Genomic DNA, 20925 nt, shown 5'->3' with positions numbered 1-20925 from the left:
CCAAACCATACTTTTTTTTTTAATCAACCATTCACAAGAGTTGGGGGTACCCATAGCAGCAAGATGGCGGGCAAACCTGTCAGTTCCCTCTAGGTTATGTGATGTAAACTAATTGTAAATTTCTTGAGCTACTAGTAATTCAGAAATATAATAGAACAGTCTTGATTGTCATTATTTGCAATAAGTTTAGAAATGGCACTCCAAGATAAACATGATAACCACGTATTAAATACTTAAAAGGCAAAAAATAAATGTAAGAATGTTAGGATACATAGGCAAAACTATTTACATGGTGGTAGTTTGAGACTGGCTTAAATTGTATGTGCAATTTGCTTTCGGAATAATAGTGCAATGAGAAATAGTGTATTGTTAGAATAACACAAATAAAAGTAGTGGAATTGCATTCCGCACCAACAAAAAATATTGTGTAGCAACCAGAAAATTCCCAAGTAAGTCGCAAAATATATATTTTCTCAGTTTTGCATGTTTTTTGGGGGTGCCGATGTCTTTTTAAAATATATATGGAATTGAATAAGATTGTCTTTACTGTCATTAATATCAACGTGGTGAAACATTGTATGCAACAAGATTATACATGGTACTACATGGTATACATGTATAAAACATTTTAAAGAGAAAAATAAGATAAAAGACAGGATAAATAGGAAAAAATCTTTACAAGGTAGTTCTTGGAGACTGGCTTTAGTTATAATAATAATAGTGTAATAAAATAAACGTGCATCGTAACAGTAGTGCAATGAAAAGTAGTGCAATAACATTTAGCAGCAACAAGAACATTTCCACGTAAGTCGCAAGATATTTATTTTCACAGTTTTGCGCGCCTATTTAGGGGGGCTATGCAGTGTTCTCGTTTGCCCGCGTCCCTGCGTCCTAGACCCATTATTTTTGCTGGGGACGCAGAGTGTCAAATCAACGTGCGTCCCCTGGACGCAACTTTTTTGACACAAAATTGTCATTATTACCCAATTTTTTTTTTTTAAACAAAGATTTACCGCACTCCAAACTTTTCGTCAGGCAGATCCGCCATTGTTGTTTTGGTCTCGCGGTTCGAGTTTTCGCTGATCTCGGCAAACGGGATCTCGTTTCAAGATTACGTCATCGTTGTGGTGCTTGTCGTCGAGTGAAAGAGAAGTCTGCCTCCGAAAAAACAGTAAGTATTTTGCGCAAATCAACACAAAATAGGTAATTTCTTCAGTGTCAGTAATAAGTCGAAACACAATGCAGAGAGCGATAACAACAGCATTAATTCCGGCACAAAAAAACGGCGGAGAAATTCTTCAGAAGATTGCAGAGGCAAGGAAAACACGTGTGTTGAAGCTAACGATTCGACGAAAGAAAATAAAAGAAAACTCCTAGCAAGAAAACGACTTTCCTGCCAGAATTGACTAAATTATATTCCTGGTTACGCTATGAGGAGGATGATAATGGATTGGACCTCGAGAAGGCATTATTACTGTGGCGGGACAGCAAACCACGAAGAATATATGAATTGGAAAATCAGAAGTCCCTGTGTGCCCTGCGATTGGCTGGCAACCAATTCAGGGTGTCCCCTGCCCACTGCCCGGAGATGGCTGGGATGGGCTCCAGCCCCCCTGCGACCCTAATGAGGATAAGCCGTACGGCTGATGAGATGATGAGAAGTGATAACTTGCTTTGTATTACCAATTAACTGTGATGATAAAAACTGCACAAATATATAGACTAATATTTCAGCAATATTATTTTGTATAATGTACAATATTTTTGTGAAGTGAAAAATCTAAAGTGATAACAGCTTTGTATTATCAATTAACTGTGATGATGAAAACTGAATGAAAATATAGATTAATATAATTATTTCAGCAATATTACTTTGAATAATGTGCAATATTGTAGTGCACTGAAAAATCTTGAAGTGATAACTGATTTGTATTACCAATAAACCATGATGATTAAAACTGAATGAATATATAGATTTATATGATATATTTGTCGCCGATTTACAATGTCAACCTCGATAACACTTAATTTAGGGGACCCATAGATTTTTGAGCATGCAGGTCCCCGGGACCCATCACTTTTCACAGGTAAAATGAACACTGGTTATGGCCTGAGGAAGAAACAATTTCTGAGCCTTTTGGTCCTTGTACCAGAGGGTCAATGTGTGCTGGAGTCTTGTGTCATCTCCGCTGAGCCACTCACAGTAGCGCCTCCTAGTGGCTGCCGGCCGCATTCGCTCACCGGGGTTGGGACTACAAATCCGTTAGCGGGCACACAAGCATCATGGCTCCCTCGTCGGATAGGCACGGATACTGGGGGCGGCCCACTTCCACGCTCGACTGGTGCGAGGAGAATTATGTCGTCTCCTACTACATCGCCGAATTTTGTGAGTAAACATTTCGACCATTTCTATAACGCGTGGGGGCTCGTGTGACACCCTCCCCCGTTCTAAAACACGGTGTCAACACAATGAGGACTTGGATATTGTTTGGAGTTGAAATGGGAAAAAAAAAACGCGATCCAAACGTCATCTGTACATCACATTCGACTTATGAACCCCGACGAAAAACAAACAAAAAATATAGTTTTTCATCACGGTGGGGTGAAATTGCTGGTGTATTTTCGCCCCTAAATCGATCCGTGGTTCAATACGCGATGAAATTAGCTTAGGTATTGCCGTGTCATTCTTTAGTGTGCAATATTTGATGACAACAGAACACACATAACGTGCTTCAAATGAGAGAAAAACAGGTTTGTCAAGAAACAAGCGCAAGATCTGCTGTTGGTTGGATCTATTGTTGATAACAACTCATTCTTAACATAGTGCCCCGATAGGAATATGCACTTCTGCAACATTGTAGTTTTCAATATTTCTTGAGTGATGTACCCCCCAATGTGATGGTGTACCCACAACTGGCTGCAACTCACGACTACTTTAATAGTCTGGCTATTTCAATCGAACATTTATTAATTTTTCCCGTAAATTTGGCTTGAAGATGATTTAATGACAAAATTATAATAAACACAAGTCAAGTCATGTTTATTTGTATAGCCCTTAATCACAAATAGTCTCAAAGGGCTGCACCGACCACAGATTATTGCAAACTACAGACTATTATAACAATATCCCCTGATCTGAAACCTACATCAGGGCAAGGAAAAAACTCAAAACCTTAACTGAAGAAACTAAGAAATCTTGAGAATGGACTGCACATAAGTCAACCCCCCTTCCAGGATGACCAGGGTGCAACGGATGTTGCAATAACAAACAATACACAGATATTGTCAACATGAAATTTAGGTCATTCATTAACTCCAGAATATACTGTAAGTGTGTTTTAAGCCTTGATTTAAACAGTTCCACTGAGAACGAATCTCAGGGGGCAGAGCTCTGGAACCTGCGGATCTCTTCTTGGCTTTTGGGATCACTAGCAGATGAGCATTTTCAGAGCGAAAGCTCTGGACCAGAACATGAAGGGAAAATAAATCTGATAGATATGGGTATAGTGAAAAATACATCTTTTATTGAACATACTGTGGATTCTTACAAAAGTTAAAATAACATGTACTATACAAAATATATTCGGCACGGTGCTCAGTCAGTCCAGTCATAAATGCATAAATAAACCTCTTTCCATTTTTTAGAGACAGGCAAATACATGAAAACAAGTAAAAATTGTATCCCTGTAAACAAAGAACAGGCTCATTAGCAGCAGTAGAACAGTAAGTAAAACGAATAATATATGCATTTTGGAAAGGACATTCAGTGGCCATGTGCAAAGTCTGTAACAACTGAAACTAACGATTCTCAACAGTTTGAACTCAAATGGTTCTAACAACTGATGTTTCTTCTTCGGACTGCATGCTATTTCATTTTAAATTTCTTTGTCAGGCACTGTCCGGCATAAAGCTAATGCTCTCTTTTAGAGCCAAATATATAAATAAAATGTACAATGCATGTCATCAAAACCTTATTGGCTTAAATGTTACTTAAGACTTACCAAGGCGAGTCAGACTCTGTTTCGTTCTACTGTCGAACGTAATCTTTCAATGTTTGTGCATCACGGCCATGATACGCAAGGTCTGATTTGCGAACTTTGCAAGTAGTATTTTATTGGCTGTATCGAGGCTGAAATGGTCCCAAACGTTACTAGTTTAAGATCGTGTACTTCATGTTCACGCCACTATTTCTGTATGTTTATTGTACCACTCAAAAAGGATAAGTTATTGGCTATTGCGCATGCACGACTCTAAGTAGAGAGTATATTCATGTAGAGATGCCTCACTCGGTTTGGCAACTATAGCCGACAATGAATTCCTTTATCGACTATTTCTATTATATATTTTTGTTAACAATGTCGACTAATCGTTGCAGCCCTACCCCAATGTCAACCGTTTGAAAGTTGAGAGCTCCTCCTTTGTTTATGATAAGTGCGAAGGGCCAACAGTTTTCTATGCATTTCTCAAAAAAATGTCATGTCATTACTATATTTTTGTCACTCAGGATTCCCGTGGATCCTTGAAAGGTCTTAAAAGGCATTGAATTTCATTGTAAAAATAAAGTCTTAATTAGGATTCAAATGTTTTGTGTCCAATTTTCGAAAGTCTTAAAAATGTTAACCCAAAGATTTAGTAATATTTTGTCCCCATCCAGGGAGTACAAAGTATTTTTCCAAGCATGCGTTTTTATGATGCTAGACATAAAATTTGTCATGAATATACCAGTGTTTTTCAAGACCAGCACACAGGGTAGACCCAATCGCGTAACGTTTTCTCACAATTTTATTGAGATATCGGAAGAGGAAGGGCAGCGCATGCGATCCAATGCTCGCTGGACGTGGGAAGCAAGTCTCTCTTGCAATCAGATTGTGATCCGAATACGGAAGTGGATCTTTCGTAGCGGGTGATGGCGGTGTCAGGGACCTAAAACAGGTCGATAGTCGGTACGGGAGAGCAGACGTGGTCGGGAACAAAAACGGGTCGTAAGCCGGGACGGGAGAGGAGGCGTGTTCGGGTTCTAAAAACAGGTCGTAGCCCGAGACAGACGGGGGGATCAGGAATGGACAGGTGGAAAAACAGGAGCAAAAACGGGACAGGCGGGAGTCAGGGTTGAAAAGGCTTGCCTTGTATCAACAGAGGTTCGCAGAGGGACTGACAACAGGAGAGTGACAGGGCTGGGTTTAAATAGGGACAGGGAGCCAATCAGAGCCTGCAGCGGTTGGCGCCAAATTAGCCGGCGCAGGTGATTCACATCGGTAATCATGACAGTGTGGTTTTTCAAAAACGTTTTACACCGGTCAAAAAAGTTATTTTTTCAGACTTCATGATAAAAATGCTTCATGCATCTTGCAAAAGAGTTCCTTGGAATTAGTAGTTATCTGCCAGTTTTGACTGAAGATTCATTGAGTACTGTAAACATCCTTTTTATTTATTGTTATTCTTTTGTTTGTATCAGTTATGTTTTTCTTTTGTTGACTTGGTCTTAAATTTGATTTGAAAAGGCATTAGAAAGTCTTGAATTGAACTTGCCTTAAGGTGCAGGAACCGTGGGTTTTTTAGAAGTAGGGCTAAAAAAATGCTCGGTCAAAGCCAGAAACATCATCTACAAATATGGACACCGGGCGATAATGTACTTGGAAGCTTGATTTCAAAAATATGTATTTAAAATTATTATTTAAAGGACATTTTGTATTATTTAGCGCCTATTTGTGGTTAACCCCCCATCATTCATTAAAAAACAGTGTTGATTTGAACTATAAGAAAAATTACATAAACTATAAAAAACGTGCATTTTTTAAATACTTGTATTATTTTATATGAAAGAGGCTTGCATAAAGGGAAAATAAATAATTGCCCACCAGGTACAAAAGCACTGCTATAGGCAATTATTAAATGCAGATACGCAACAATACATGAATAGTCCAGCCCTGACCTAATTTAACAGTTCAAGGGTAGTTTATGTTACTCGGATAACACATTTGTATTCATTGTTCCCAAAATTAGAGCCCTGACTGCTATTTCAAGCTGACAGTTGGAGCTTTTGTTTACACTGATACAGGAGGCGACTTTTGGCACACTAATCGGCATTCAGGTGGAATGCAGCAGGAAGAAAATTCAAACTCCCCGTGTTATACATCTGCCCTCTTTCTGCCTCACAGAGTAACCAAGGCGTGATCATCTCATACAGATTAGAAGTGCATTTGTAGTGAGAGTCCAAAGTCTACCCATTATCAGCCACGCCTGCAGTTAAATAGAACACGTGCTGGTTGAGAATACTGGTAAGCCGTTCTGGTTTGGAAACTGATAAGGTGTTTGCACAGGATCTGTGATCTCTGTGACAAACGCACTAATCAGAAAATTGCAAAAATGAATCCCGATTGAAAATATGCAATACCATGGGTCATTTTTTAATGTATCGTAAGCGTTATCCTTAAAAACTGTTGGTGATTACTGCAACTTTCGAGGTTACTCTTTAAAAATGTGGTGTGTGTATGTTTTAAACTCCTTTTAAAACATGAGGACATTTTAGCCGGAGATGAGATGAGAATGCAGTTTAGATTCCTGCAATTTCTTCGAAAACAACAAATAAATTCATTAAGTTCAGAGCCCAAGTGCTGTCATTCACAAGCGTCACCAGTAGTGCTACGCATTTTGTCTTTGACAGCTAGTGTACAATGAACAGCACAGAACCTAAAGTGTCGAGTATCAATCTTGTTTAACCATTGTTCTGCTCTCCTTGTGTGTGTGTGGTACATTTAGCTGCAGCTTGCCTCCTCTTAGACAGAAGGGCTCAGTCAAGGTTGGCGTCTAAACTCCATTTTATTCCAAAACAGAGTAAACCAAAAACATACAATTACAATACCGAGTGTCATTTTAGCCAACACCTACTGTATATGGGGAGAGATTAAATTGTCTCTAAAATATTTGCACATTTTGTGTTCAAATCCACAAATATATTCGCAATTCACTTTCGATCAAAAATTCATAAATCTTGATAAATGCACACGCGAGATTAAAGTTTGCATATGCCAATGGAAGCTATATTTGTGGCTCTGCGAAATACATGATTCACACTGGATTTCTTATTTTGGTACTGAAGAAATTGAAAAATTAGCTATGAAAGTCCTTAAAAAGTGCTGTAATTTGACCATTAAAAAGGTTTATGAACCCTGCAATGTTTGTATAACACGTATAAATTCTATTCAAATCAGTCCGAAATAAGCAATTGAATTTCAGCAATAACACACCCCAGGTGTCACGGTGACGAGAGGCAGTCGTCTCGCCGCGTCCTTGAACATTCTTAACCTCTATATAGTACAATAAATGTCATGTTTTTTTTTGATCTCCTGGTGATGCAAACACTCTGTTTGCTTTTGTAGGGAACACTGTCAGCAACCTGATTATGATACTTCCACCCATTTGTGGAGCCATCCAGACTTTTCGTGATGGCCTCGAGTTCAAGTACATCTTGTCTTTTCTTGGGCTTGCAGGTCAGTCTTTCTCTGGTCACATGCAGCATGAACGGAATAATTAATATGTCTTGACTGTCACGTTACACAGTAGTGGGCTGTCAGGGCCTGCAAGGCCTTCTCTGTTGGCCTAAAAATATTTGAATCATGTGATGTTAATTATATATGTCCATTTAATACTCATTAGATAATTGAATTGTCTGTCAGCTTCCTTTCATTGCCTTTTCCTTGGTTGCACTGCTTCCAAATGTGTACTCTTACATTTAAGCATTAAACCAATTCCAGCCATTAGTTGTGGCTTGGGTCAGAAATCTGCCCGGAGGCATTCACTTGCAGATCTGCAGGCCCCACTGACACATAACAAGTGACGATGAAACGGTTACTTTAGCCAATCAGATTTCGAGTTTGCGGAGCTAGGGCTATCTAGAAGGCCATGGGTAACCTGATTTACAAACTATGATTGGCTGTGGGGCACTGCCCAAAGTATCACAATGAAAAGAAGAGAAAAATCTCCATGTTCTCTGCTTCTGTCGAACGGACATTTTCATCCGTAATCGAATGCCAAAAATATGACAGGACAGGCTCGACTTTCAGCGTAAGCTTTGATGGCGATAGAAAATAACTTTTTTTGATGGAATTGAAATACACAGATAATCTGTACGACAGATTCATTAAAATCTTATTGAGGAAATAAAGGATTTTTGGTGAGTAAAATTTGGTCAGGCACAGCAGCTGAGTTATTAGCACGTCTGTGGCACAGTTCTGAGGTAATGGGTTCAAATCCAGCTGCCAGCCTTCCTGTGCAAAGTTTGCATGTTTTCCCCGTGCTTGGGTGGGTTTCCTCCAAGCATTCTAGTTTCCTCCCACATTCCAGAAACTTGCATGAAGGGTTAATTGGCCAGTCCAAATTGTCCCTAGGTGTGAATGAGCGAGTGAGTTGTCTGTCTCTGTGTGCCCTGCGACTGGCTGGAAACCAGTTCAGGGTGTCCCCTCCCCACTGCCTGAAGATGGTTGTGATGGGCTCCAGCACCCCCATGACTCTACTGAGGATAATCAGGGCAGATAACGGATGGATGGAAAATGTGGCTATATTCTTGGATAATGGTGCCAGAGTCGGAAATCTGCCTGACCGCCTTCACAAGCAGTGTATTTGCCACTGTATTCAAATAATATTGTTTTCTATGTGAATTCAGTTTTTTACTACTAGGAGGCGCTAAAAAAACGTACATGATGTCTCTTTAAGAGATCTGGCAACATTATACTGTATATAAAAAGTCATCAATTATAATCAATGTGCATCAACTTCTAATAAAACAAACACCAAAGTCATGCTTACATTTCGTTATCTTTTCTATTTTATTATGTTTCACCCAGCTGTTGGTGTCGGTTCCTGGTGCTTCCACATGACACTCCTTTATGAAATGCAGGTATGGGAAAATAGCTTTTTTTTTAGTTGTACTGAAGTAACTTGGACTTGAGTAGTATTATTTTCTTATATATATTATTAGTCATTTTAGTGTTTGGTATCTCTCTCAATTGTGATTTCAGATTGTAGTCTGTATCAATTCTTGATTAGGAGTCTTTTAAGTCGGGTGTTAAGAAAGTTGGCAAAGGTCAAAGAAACTGTCAAACCACCACCGTCCATTTAATGCTGCTACCAAAAGCAAAGATTTATGTTCCGATCTCTCCCTTTTTTGTTCTCAACCAATCAAGCGCGTTTTATTTAGGTCACTAAACATCCTAAAATACAGTGGTACCGCTAATCACGAATGTAATAAGTTCTGGGAGTAGCTTCGTAACCTGAAAACGTCGTAAGTAGAGACGCATTTTGTATGTAAAGCCGCTAATCTGTTCCAAGCCCTGCAAAAGTACAGTATGATCTATTTGGTAAATCATTAGAGCGTAATAACATGAAACAAATAGATGTTAAAGTTAGATTACCGCACAATAAACATAAAACGAGAGGGATATAATGGAAAAAAACAAAGAATAAAGCAAATAATAAAAATATTAATTTCCCTTTTTGCCTCGCATTTATTGAAAAAAACGGATCAAATGATGTTTGCTTTTGCATTCCCTTTGAAATGCGCCAGGCAGACATAGCGATAGCTTGATATGTCAACACATTTTGGGCGATTTCTTTCCACAAATTTTGAGACTTGGTGGAATTTTTCTAAAATGTTCTTAATTTAGGCTGATTGAATGACTGCTGCGTCTTGCTGGAATCCCTCCTTCTCCTCGTCTTGGAACTCTGAACTGTGACGGTGACACAAAGAGCATGCCTGGAGCACGCATGTGCACTGGTTGACAGCCTGATTCGAAGCGATAGCCAGTTTGTTTACGTTCAGGAAACTCTGGGAGCACCAAATAGCGGCGCGTATTATACTTTGTTTTTGACTTCGTAACTAGAGGCAAGCTTCATAACCAGAGGCAATACTTTCCCGTTCAGGTACTTCGTAAACTGAAACTTTCGTATGTAAAGACATTCGTAAGTAGAAGTGCCACTGTAACAACAAATGGTTGAGTAAGAATATAAAATAAACTAAAAATACATTTTATTGCTTTGAATGGGATTGATTTGTCAAGATTGAGGAGAAATAATGAAATAAATCAAAATGGCTTTTGATTATGAGCGTTTAAACATTGTTTTCTACTAAATTGGAACTTTTTGTTTTTTTATTTACCTAATTATGGATTTACCCAACTTTATTAGGGTAATGAGAAAATACAATAGAATGCTAAAAACACCATTGATGCTATTGTAATGATTCCTACTAATATTTTGAACAATCACCTTTCATAAAGCCCTTGGACATACCAACTCTTCGGTGTTTTTTATTCTTTGATTTAAAAAAAATAGAAATTCTGCACTATGGTGCAACTTTTTAAAAAACCCTTTAGTTCTGTATTTGGCTCAGTAAATTCGTTTTTTTAAGAAGGTGGATGGACAGGGACTCTAGCACCACTTAGTGACTCTCTGCATTGCTCCACTAGCTAGATTTTTTCAAATAATGTATATAATATCAGTGTCTGAAATAACGTATGCCCGGATGCCCGTGGCAGGCATCTTTTACGTTGGGCGTACAACTTTCAGAACGTCTCTGCCCGGGTGGCCGAACTCTTTTTCAAGAAAGAAAAAAATATATATATATTTTTTTCCAAATCAAACGTTTATTTTATTCTGATTTCGAAATCTTCATTCGGTTTGTCAATTTCGGTTCGGTAGGCAATTTGCATGCTCGGCAGCCAATCAGAAGCCTGCATCGAATAACTTCGTGCTTCCGGACTTACCCGAGCTTTATAAGGTCGCGCATTTGCATATCGTTTCCAAAGTAGACGTACAGAGAACACATGAAAAATGGATAAGTCGTGTAGAAACAAGCCAAAACCTCAGCCCCAGAAGAAATATTCAGAAGAAGCTAACAAAATTGATGACGCCACAAAACGTAAACGTACATTAAAAGCATAGTGGAAAGAGGAGTTCACGTGGCTTGTAGCAGACGACATAACGCAAACATTCCATGAATGAAGATGAGTCAATACAGTTACATACAATGGCAGATGGAAAACAGCGATGGTATATACATGCAGTAAATGTTATAAGTAGATTTATAGTAGACCTAATTTTAAAGAGTTGTTCTGTTATATATTCTGATTATCAATCCTTAATACTTGTCAACAACAGGTTTTTTTTTTGCGATCAGTCGTCTTATTGCATTTCAAGTTGTGAAAAACGGGGCAGGCAACTTTATGGCTGGGCAGGCAACTTTTCAGAGTTGTCTGCCCTGGTGTCCGGTAACTTTTTGGCACGAGTTTCAGACACTGATAATATACGATAATTTAAAAAAAAAGATGATAAATGAGAATAGTAGAGACATTTTTAAACTTTATACAAGCAACAGGTACAATTACAACTTGTTTTTTAAGGTTATTTCTGGCAAAGTGCTAACTGCAGCATTGTTGCTTTTTTCCCTGAAAACATAACCTTCGCTCAATATCTAAAATCATTCAGTATGCTTATGATCATACTGTTTTTTAAATTTTGTTTTTTACTTGCCCCATTATATATATATACTATAGCCACTCTAGCCAATTCGTCAATGACTCTTAAGACTTGATGCCCATTACTACAACTGATAACTATTTGCTGTAATAATGGATTATCATTAAATGCACAACTTAAAGTATACTTCTTCTTGTTCTTTGCAGCTGCTGGACGAGTTGCCAATGATTTACAGCACTTGCGTCTTTGTGTACTGCCTGTAAGTGGCTACTGCATTCGAATACCAAGCTTTGAAAGAGTCTGGTTAGAATTTGGAGATTACATTTTATTCAGATATTAAATTCTTAGTCGACCAATGCAAGGTGACTAAATAAAATATTTTATGAACATTGAATAGTGTAAACCAACATTTTCTTTAGTGAAATACTAAGATTCTTCTTTTTCTTTTATGAAATAGAAGTCAATACAGTAATCCCTCATTTTTCGTTTTGCGTTCCGAAAATGTCTTGCGATGGTCAAAACCGGCAAAGTAGAAAACTTTTTTTTATTCATTCATTTATGTATTTATTTCTCAAGAACCAACCCGATTTGCAAGCTCAAGTATTGAACAAAAAATAAAGTGTGCTTTATAAATGTTTTTTCTATACTGCCAAATTATGTTTTTAAAAAAAAATCTAGTTTATTTATTGCACATATATATGACTTAAGGACTCAATCCACTTGACTTGACATAATACTTAGCCGCAATCATGTGGACATTTTTTGTTTTTGTTTTTATTTTTTTATTTATCAAATACCGAATTTACAGTTTAGAGTATTTGTTGAAGAAATAAAAGTATTACACACTATATGTATTGTCAAATTATACCTTTGGAAAATTATATATATATATATATATATATATATATATATATTGGCCAAATTGTCCCTAGGTGTGAATGAGCGAATGAGTCGTCTGTCCCCGTGTGCCCTGCGATTGGCTGGCAACCAGTTCAGGGTGTCCCCTGCCCACTGCCCGAAGATTGCTGGGATGGGCGCCAGCCCCCCCGCGACCCTAATGAGGATAAGCGGTACGGCTAATGAGATGAGATGAGATTATACATTTGCTGTTTTGATAAGGGCACAATCTACTTTACTTTACATGATTTTTTGTCGCCATCATGTGGACCTTATGGGAAACCTTCCAGTTGACAACCCAAAAAAGCCATATTGGACCAAAAAATATATACATATATGTCTGGAACCATAAAAAAATAAGGAAGTAAAAGCATACTGTATCCATCTATATTTATTTGAAAACATTAAGAATGTGTCCTATTGTGTCCTACAGAAACCATATATTTTACCCTCATCAAATATTTTCGAAAAAGCGACAGGGAACCAATAAGAGGTGCTAAAAACACGCATGCGGCTCCAGAGCTAGTTTAGTGGGTCGAGCTCCAGGTTGTTGGCAATAGAAAGCGTCTTCCTTTGCTTTTTGTTGACATGATGGCTTGAAAATAAAAAAGAGGCAGACAAGCAGAAAAGGGGCGGGGAAACCCAATCAGACTACAGAATCCAATGCACAATGAAAATCAGCAAAGTAGCAAAACAGAGATAAATAAACTGAAATACATGAAGGAATTACTGTATTGAAATATTATTTTTGCAAAATACTCAAATTCCCAAACACAAGTTTTTATTTTAACCATATAATTTTACTATTTTTGGACAGCATGCATTACTACTCCATCTTAACATTTTTTCACCCCCAGCTATGAGTGCTTCAAACAAGGGAACAGCATAAATTGGATTCCTGTAGTGTTATTATTCATCTTCAGCATCACAGTAACTGTGGTGAGTATTTTTGGTCTCTTTGTTGGTTGTCATGTGTAGTAAAAGGCTGATGACAAACACATACAGTGACGTGAAAAACTATTTGCCCGCTTCCTGAATTATGTGTGTGGGGGGTTTTCTTGCCTATTTATCACTCACAAAAGTTTTAGACCATCATACCAATATTTATATCACACAGAGACAATCCAAGGAAATACAGAATGCAATCTGGAAATGTTGATTCTATTTATTATAGTACAAAACATCTAGGTCTATCTGGCCCATTTTCAAGAGTAATGCGGTGAAATCATAAAGTAACTGTGACTAACCACAGTTTTGGCAAAGCTGAGTTCAATTCCACTGGCCAACCACAAAAGTGATTGCCATCACCTCTGTTGAATCAAGAAATCACTCTAATTGAATCTGTTAGACAAAGTGAAGTATGCTGCAAAATCTCAAGAACACAATTGACATGCCACGATCAAAAGAAATTCCAGAAGAAATTAGACAAAAAGTGATTGAAATCTATCAGCTGGAAAAGGTCATAAAGCCATTTCCAATGCTGTCTGAATGGCTCCAGCAAACCACTGTCATAGCCATTATTCTCAAATGGAGAAGACTGGGAACATTGGCAAACCTTCCCAGGAGTGGTCGAATGAATTCTGGTGTTTACCAGAAGATCCTGAAGGAGAACACCCAGCCATAGTTCGTGCCCTCAACCTCATGCAGTCTTGGACTCTAAAAACTGTGTTTTATATTTACTTAAGTTGTCTCTATGTAATATTAAAATTAGTTTGAGGATCTGAAACCTCTGCGAGTGATAAATATTTAAACCCCCCCAACAGACACAAAGAAAAGGGTGCAAATACTTTTTCACGGCACTTTACAGCTGTAACGTTTTTCATTCTCCGTAATCAAAATGTGTTGCAGGTGTATTTACAGTGGAAGGAGCCGGTGTTTCACCAGGTAAATGTTGCTTCCTTTTTTTGCAATTATTTTTGTTGTTTTCCTTATTGTAGGCCTTAGGTTTTATGTAACTTGCGTAAACATTGAATTTTCTCTGCGTTGCATGTAAAACATGCTCAATCGTTTTGGAGTTAAAGGAGCCACAGTTGTTCTTAGTTATTAGGAAGATGTGTTTTATAGCTGTTTAGGGTTAAATTGGATGCTTTTAGGGGGCTTGGGACGGATTAATTGTTTTTAGTTATTTCTGATGCGGAAAATTCGTTCACAATAAGAGAGATTTTCAATACGAGCTTAATCCAGTGACGAAATAATCTTGCATGGAGAAGGGGCAATGTATTAGACTTCTCTCTTGGTGCCTTGATACTAAAGAAGCTAAAAGCTTACATCTATCTAAGGTTATCTTACCTGGTTCAAAAGTCGCACTCATTGTGTGTTCTACACTGAATTTGGCTTTTATGAATAAATTGGGCAAAACAAAAGAAATTACTCTTATTTTATGCAAATTGCAATGAAATTTGCTGTTCTCTTAATGTATTTCTTTGTTTTAGGAAAAAGTTTATTTGTCAAAACGACTAATGTTGTCGGTACTTCATGTTGGTGCCTTTGAGTACTCAGCATTCGACTATTTGGTATCTGGTGAGGAAGAAAAAATGGTATCAAACATTCTTAGGTATGACACAGCTAAGACATAATCTTTAAAATAAATCAGTTACTTTACGATGACCAGGATAAATCACTTATAAAGTCAGAAGTATATAGTGTACTGCATTCATTGATTATTATTTGCATTTCTATACTAGTGTCCTGAAGAAGGTCTCAAAAAACAATTTTATTTGTAATTCATTTTAAAATATTTAAAAGATTATTACGTTGTTTTTATTATTTGAGTGTTCAGTCTTTTAACAGGAAACTCTTACTTTTACACATAAAAACTTAATACTTTCACCAAAATGGTAAATCTTAGTATCACGTTTGGTTCAAAATATTAATAGATATTCATAGATCGAACTAAAAACTGTATTGCATTGATATTGTATTTATGAGAAATTGATCCAATAATTTAATGTGGCATGGTGCTACTTTCAGAACTTCACTGTTACATAGCTCATCAGCCCTTACAACGCTCTCACACACAAAATAGTAATTAGGTTACATAACCCATCCAATTATAAATGTTTTGCTTTCATTCAAGCAATTCCTGCAAAATGAAATACTTCAATCAACAACATGTGAGACACAATCGTGAAGTGAAACTAAATTATTTCAAATTTTATATTTAAAATGAAGCTACTGAAAAGTAGGTGTTTCAAAAATACTGGCCACCTGTTCACTCAACTCAGCCAGCTGACTCCAGAATTTCACTGATGACTTTTAAATGATCTAATGTTGTCCTGAATTATTAACAACAGACATAGTGCACCCATGTGTCATTAAGTCTCCGTTTAAATGCACCTGATCTGTGACGGGCTCAGAGGTCTGTGAAAGGAGACGCTGGGGAACAGAGATAATTATGAAGATCAAAGAACACAACAGGCATGTTTGGTTTAAAGTGTTGGAATGGGATAAATGAAGATTTTGCAACATTTACACACCTCCCAGAGCATTGTGCCAGCAACAATATCCAAATGGAGAGCGCATAAAACCACTGCATACCTATCAAGACCTGTAAGAATAACACTCCACATCACCCTGTAAACACTTTCCCACTGTCAAACGTGGTGGTGACAGCATCATGCTCTAGGGTTCCTTTTGTTTTGCAAGGACTAGGATGGTGGTTATAGTTGATGAGAAGTCAGATGGAGCCAAATGCAGGACGATTCCGACAGAAAATCTGTTGAAGTCTGCAAGTGACCGTAGAAAGTGGTGCAGGTTTACCTTCAAACAGGAATACAACCCTAAACATAAAGCAAAACCTATAATGGAACGATGTAAACCTAACAATGTGAAGGTGTTAGAATGGCCAAGCCAAAGTCCAGACCTCAATCTTAAACATCATGTAAACACCATGCCTAAAATGACTTGTGGCTGTGATCACAGCAAAGTATTAACTCAAAGGGGGGCAATAGTTTTACAACGCCTGCTTTTCTTATTTTTTAGCACAATATAAAATGTTGGGTAAATTTACTTTATTTTCATGGTTGCGTGTCACATGTTAAATTATTTAGAAAATATTTGTAGTTTTTATATATATGTTTGAAGCTGAAAGATGGTAATATGTCAAAAAATATTAGGGGGGGGTAGTTTTTCTCGGCACTGTATATATTTTTTGTCTTTTCAGGTCATGTATGGTGCCTTAGTAGCATGCCTTGTGATTCGATCCGTCTTTATTGTTACATGGTAAGTTGATGATCACATTTGGAAATTGCTCCTCTTCAAAAATTGCAGTTTGATATTCTAAATGACCTTTTTCTGCGTTGTAGGGTTTATCCATGGTTACGTCCTTTGTGTTACACCTCGTTAGGCGTATTTCTTTTAGGTTTTTTTCTGTGGAACATTGACAATATCTTCTGTGACTCATTAAGGTGAGTTTTTTTTCTATTTGATTTTGGCATGCACAGACATTGGAGGGAGGGTCGTAGTGCTCAGAGGGAAAGAGAAGGTGTTATGCATCTGTGCATTTCTTTATAAAAGCGTGCAGTTAATATATTTACTAACAAACAATATGCACATGTGCAAAACAATTTTATACTAAATTGTGATACATTTATAGTTAAGTACACAATCAAAATAAGATGTCAAGTCAAGTCATGTTTATTTGTATAGCCCTTTATCACAAGGAGTCTCAAAGGGCTGCATAGACCACAGATTATTGCAAACAACACTATTATTACACCATCCCGTGATCTAAAACCTACATCAGGGCAAGGAAAAACTCAAAATCTCAACATGAGATGAATAAAGAAACCTAAGGGACTGCGCATGAGATTATCCCCCTTCCAAGACATCAATGAATTTTGTAATTGCAAGGAAATCTGTTCTAAAAAACAATCTTGATTTGAATAATAAGCAAAAATAAAAAAAAAATGAGAAGAAACCGTTTTCGGTTTGGTCACTAGTTTGTACTCTTCCTCGTGCTTTGAAGCACTCATTTTCGGTTGCACTACACAAAACAGTTACATCTAGTGTTCAAATATTACACAGTTTACCCTTATAGGAGCTGAAAACAGTTTAGATTGGTCAAGATGATTTTTACACAATCATTTTTTCAATGTTTTTATTTGATTATTCCTTATTTTATTTTAGGTCGAGTAGACAAAGACTCCCACCTGCTTTTGGCGTGGCGACACAATTTCATGCCTGGTGGCACATCTTCACGGGCTTGGGCTCATACCTGCACATTCTTCTCAGGTAAACACGCCTCGTTCAGCGATCAAACATGCTCATGCACATTCATATGTTTTTTTTCCTCTCTTTAGTTTGCAAATTAGAACAACCTACCTCAAGTACAGACCAAAAGTAAAGGTATGTTGATCGTGCTGCCATTTCAGTTTTGATCAGTGTTGGGCATGTTACTGGGAAAAAAAAGTAATTAGTTACAGTTAGTAGTTACTTCATTTAAAAAGTTAATACAGTTACCCCTCGGATTACTGACACCCCAAAATAGCGCGTCTAGTTAAAAATTAATTTGCATTGAAGCTGACCACCTAAACCTGCTGAAAACATGGCCACATAACAAAAGAAAAAGAAACGTGTGCAGTAACCTGTGTAATTGGGAAGCCTTTATATTTCCTGTGTAATCTTGAGAGCTGGCAAGCCAACACTTAGCCGAGACACTCTATATCCATATCCTCTCGGGGGTTTAAACCACCCGGAGATTTTCTCTATTGCTGAGTACTGTCCAAAACGTTTTTTTTTTTCAGACACGGTCAATTGTGAAAATAGTTTCACAAATAAAAAGACCCAAATTCAGGACACGTTTAGCGTTAATTCTGTGTTCATGTTTGCCCCATTGATTTCCCATAGTTTATTGTTCCTGTGTAGGCCAAGGTGTCCATCTCCACTCGCTGCCCACCATTCACTACTGGTGACACACAACCAAATATGCACTTACTAGCTGAACCCTCTGATTTGTGGATATGATTTTATAGTTGTAAATGCAGCTGAGATGAAAGTTTTTAGGGAAAAGAGAATATCAGTTGGAAAATATTTTTGGACTCTGGGCTTGAGATCGTGCCACCTTAACTGTATTTGTAGGGCCGTATAAACTTACTAACTCCCCTTTGACAACATGATTAGCAGTGTGATGCTGGCGAACTAAAGGTTTATTAATTGATTCTGAACGAGGGTGTCGGGCACTAATGAGTTGGCATTTAAATATATGAACTAACGCACCATGTAGTTGCGACATTTCAGTTACGCATTTTTATGAATAAGTATGGTCTTACAGCACTCGTTACAGGGAAATGTAATTGTGTTCCAGGACCATGTTGCAGAGACACCTAGCTTTTTCAAAATTCGGTTATCGCTGGTTTACTGATTAGCATGTTTTCATCGTGCATTGTGTTCTGCAGAAAAAAAAAAATTCTGCTGCAAACAAGGTTTGACCTCTCCACCTGCTAAACCTGCTCAAAAACTTTGGTTTGTGTAGGAGCGAAGCAGAAAGTAATTACAGTTCCCCATAACAACCACATGATGGCAGCACAGTATCAAGTTAAATGATGTGGATGTGGTTTTTAATTCATGAAGTTGTTCAATAAAACAGCAATATTATGTTAATAATAATTTTACAGTACATAAGTTATCTGTAAAAAAAAACTTTCATAAAGTACAGTGCTTTTATTTGTTGAAAAAATACTTGACCCTGTAAATTGGGTTTGTTCTTGAGTTATAATTAAATAAAGGTTTCTACTTCACGGATTTTCACGTTTCGCGGGTAATTGTACCTCCCCTTGACCCAAATAACCGAGAGACTACTGTACTTTGCAACATAATACTCCCAACACTGGTTATGATATCAATGAGAAATGTGCGTTTTAACTGAATTCCAAACTCGCCTTTGTTTAGTTTCTTTGTGGAATTTGGCCCACTCTACATGTTGGACCGCAAAAGAGCAGCTGAATTGAAGGGACGCCAAGAAGATGGGGACCGTTAACCTAGAGACCTGCCAAGACCCCATTCTCATGATGGGAACAAAGCCCACAGCTTTGGGGCTGTGTGGACCTTTAGAGAACTACACTGAAGCGCTCCTCTAGCTGCATTGTGAAGAATGAACTGAGTAAGCACTGAGACCAGTTTGATTGAAATGGATCCCTTTTTCTATTAATTTATTAGATTAGTTTTCCAGCATTATTTATGATGTGCTTATTATGATGTAAACACAAAAAGGGGGAATTACACTACCGTTCAAAGGTTTAGGGTCATCCAGACAATTTTGTGTTTTCCATGAAAAAGTCACACTTTTATTCAAATGAGTTGTTCAATGACTGTGTTCTTTTTGCCGTTTTGATTGCTTCCTTTTATTGGCCAGACTCGGATATACAGTGCATCCGGAAAGTATTCACAGCGCTTCACTTTTTCCACATTTTGTTATGTTACAGCCTCATTTCAAATTGTATTACTTTAATCTCTTATCTCAAATTTCTACACAAAATACTCCATTATGACAATGTGAAAAAGTCTTTTTTTAACTTTTTTTGAATTTATTAAAAATAGAAAACTGAGAAATCACATTTACATAAGTATTCACAGCCTTTGCTTAATACTTTGTTGATTCACCTTTGGCAGCAAATACAGCCTCAAGTCTTTTTTAATATGATTCCACAAGTTTAGCACACCTATCTTTAGGCAGTTTTGCCCATTCTTCTTTGCAATAAGTCTCAAGCTCAATCAGGTTGGATGGGAGACGTTTGTGCACAACCATTTTCAGATCTCTCCAGAGATGTTCGATCAGATTCAAGTCTGGACTCTGGCTGGGCCACTCCAGGACATTCGCGGAGTGGTTCTGAAGCCAATCTTTTGAGATCTTGGCTGTGTGCTTTTGGTCGTTGTCCTGCTAAAAAATGAACCTTCACCCCAGCCTGAGGTCAAGAGCGCTCTGGAGCAGGTTTTCATCCAGGTTTTCATATATATTGCTGCATTCATTTTTCCTTCTATCCTGACTAGTCTGCCAGTTCCCGCTGCTGAAAAACATCCCCACAGCATGATGCTGCCACCACCATGCTTCACTGTAGAGATGGTATTGGCCTGGTGATGAGCGGTGCCTGGTTTCCTCCAAACATGGCACCTGGCATTCACACCAAAGAGTTCAATCTTTGTCTTATCAGACCAGAGAATTTTGTTTCTCATGGTCTGAGAGTCATTCAGGTGCTTTTTGGCAAATTCCAGACAGCCTTCCATGTTCCTTTTACTAAGGAGTGGCTTTCGTCTGGCCACTCTAACATACAGGCCTGATTGGTGGGTTGCTGCAGAGATGGTTGTCCTTCTGGAAGGCTCTCCTCTCTCCCCAGAGGAACGCTGGAGCTCTGACAGAGTGACCGTCGGGTTCTTGGTCACCTCCCTGACTAAGGCCCTTATTCCCCGATCGCTCTGTTTAGAAGGCCGGCCAGCTCTAGGAAGAGTCCTGGTGGTTCCAAATGTCTTCCATTTACGAATAATGGAGGCCACTGTGCTCATTGGGGCCTTCAAAGCAGCAGAAATTTTTCTGTATCCTTCCCCAGATTTGTGCCTCAAGAC

At 37.9% G+C, this 20925-nt stretch overlaps 1 protein-coding gene across 1 annotated transcript; it reads left to right on the top strand.

The window, feature by feature from the left end:
• Nucleotides 1-2274: 2274 nt before the first annotated feature.
• acer3 (alkaline ceramidase 3) lies at nt 2275-20252 on the top strand. The gene is made up of 11 exons (XM_088320698.1): nt 2275-2386; nt 7380-7490; nt 8844-8896; nt 11679-11731; nt 13227-13308; nt 14218-14253; nt 16532-16590; nt 16674-16775; nt 17497-17601; nt 17670-17715; nt 19258-20252. Exons 1-11 carry the CDS (start codon nt 2284-2286, stop codon nt 19309-19311), a joined length of 804 nt encoding a protein of 267 aa, XP_088176824.1. The 5' UTR covers nt 2275-2283; the 3' UTR covers nt 19312-20252.
• The last annotated feature ends 673 nt before the right edge of the window (nt 20253-20925 follow it).

Source organism: Urocampus carinirostris, chromosome 17 (assembly GCF_059441175.1).
Source record: "Urocampus carinirostris isolate Australia breed hairy pipefish chromosome 17, RoL_Ucar_1.0, whole genome shotgun sequence".
NCBI classification, from domain to species: Eukaryota; Metazoa; Chordata; class Actinopteri; order Syngnathiformes; family Syngnathidae; genus Urocampus; species Urocampus carinirostris.
This window is presented reverse-complemented; position numbering and strand designations above follow the sequence as displayed.

Excerpts from the sequence above, each read along its gene's own strand:
- acer3 (XM_088320698.1), top strand. The coding sequence starts at position 2,284 with ATGGCTCCCTCGTCGGATAGGCACGGATACTGGGGGCGGCCCACTTCC. Across the intron at positions 8,897-11,678 it reads CACTCCTTTATGAAATGCAG|CTGCTGGACGAGTTGCCAAT; the intron begins GTATGGGAAAAT and ends TGTTCTTTGCAG. Across the intron at positions 17,716-19,257 it reads AGTACAGACCAAAAGTAAAG|TTTCTTTGTGGAATTTGGCC; the intron begins GTATGTTGATCG and ends GCCTTTGTTTAG.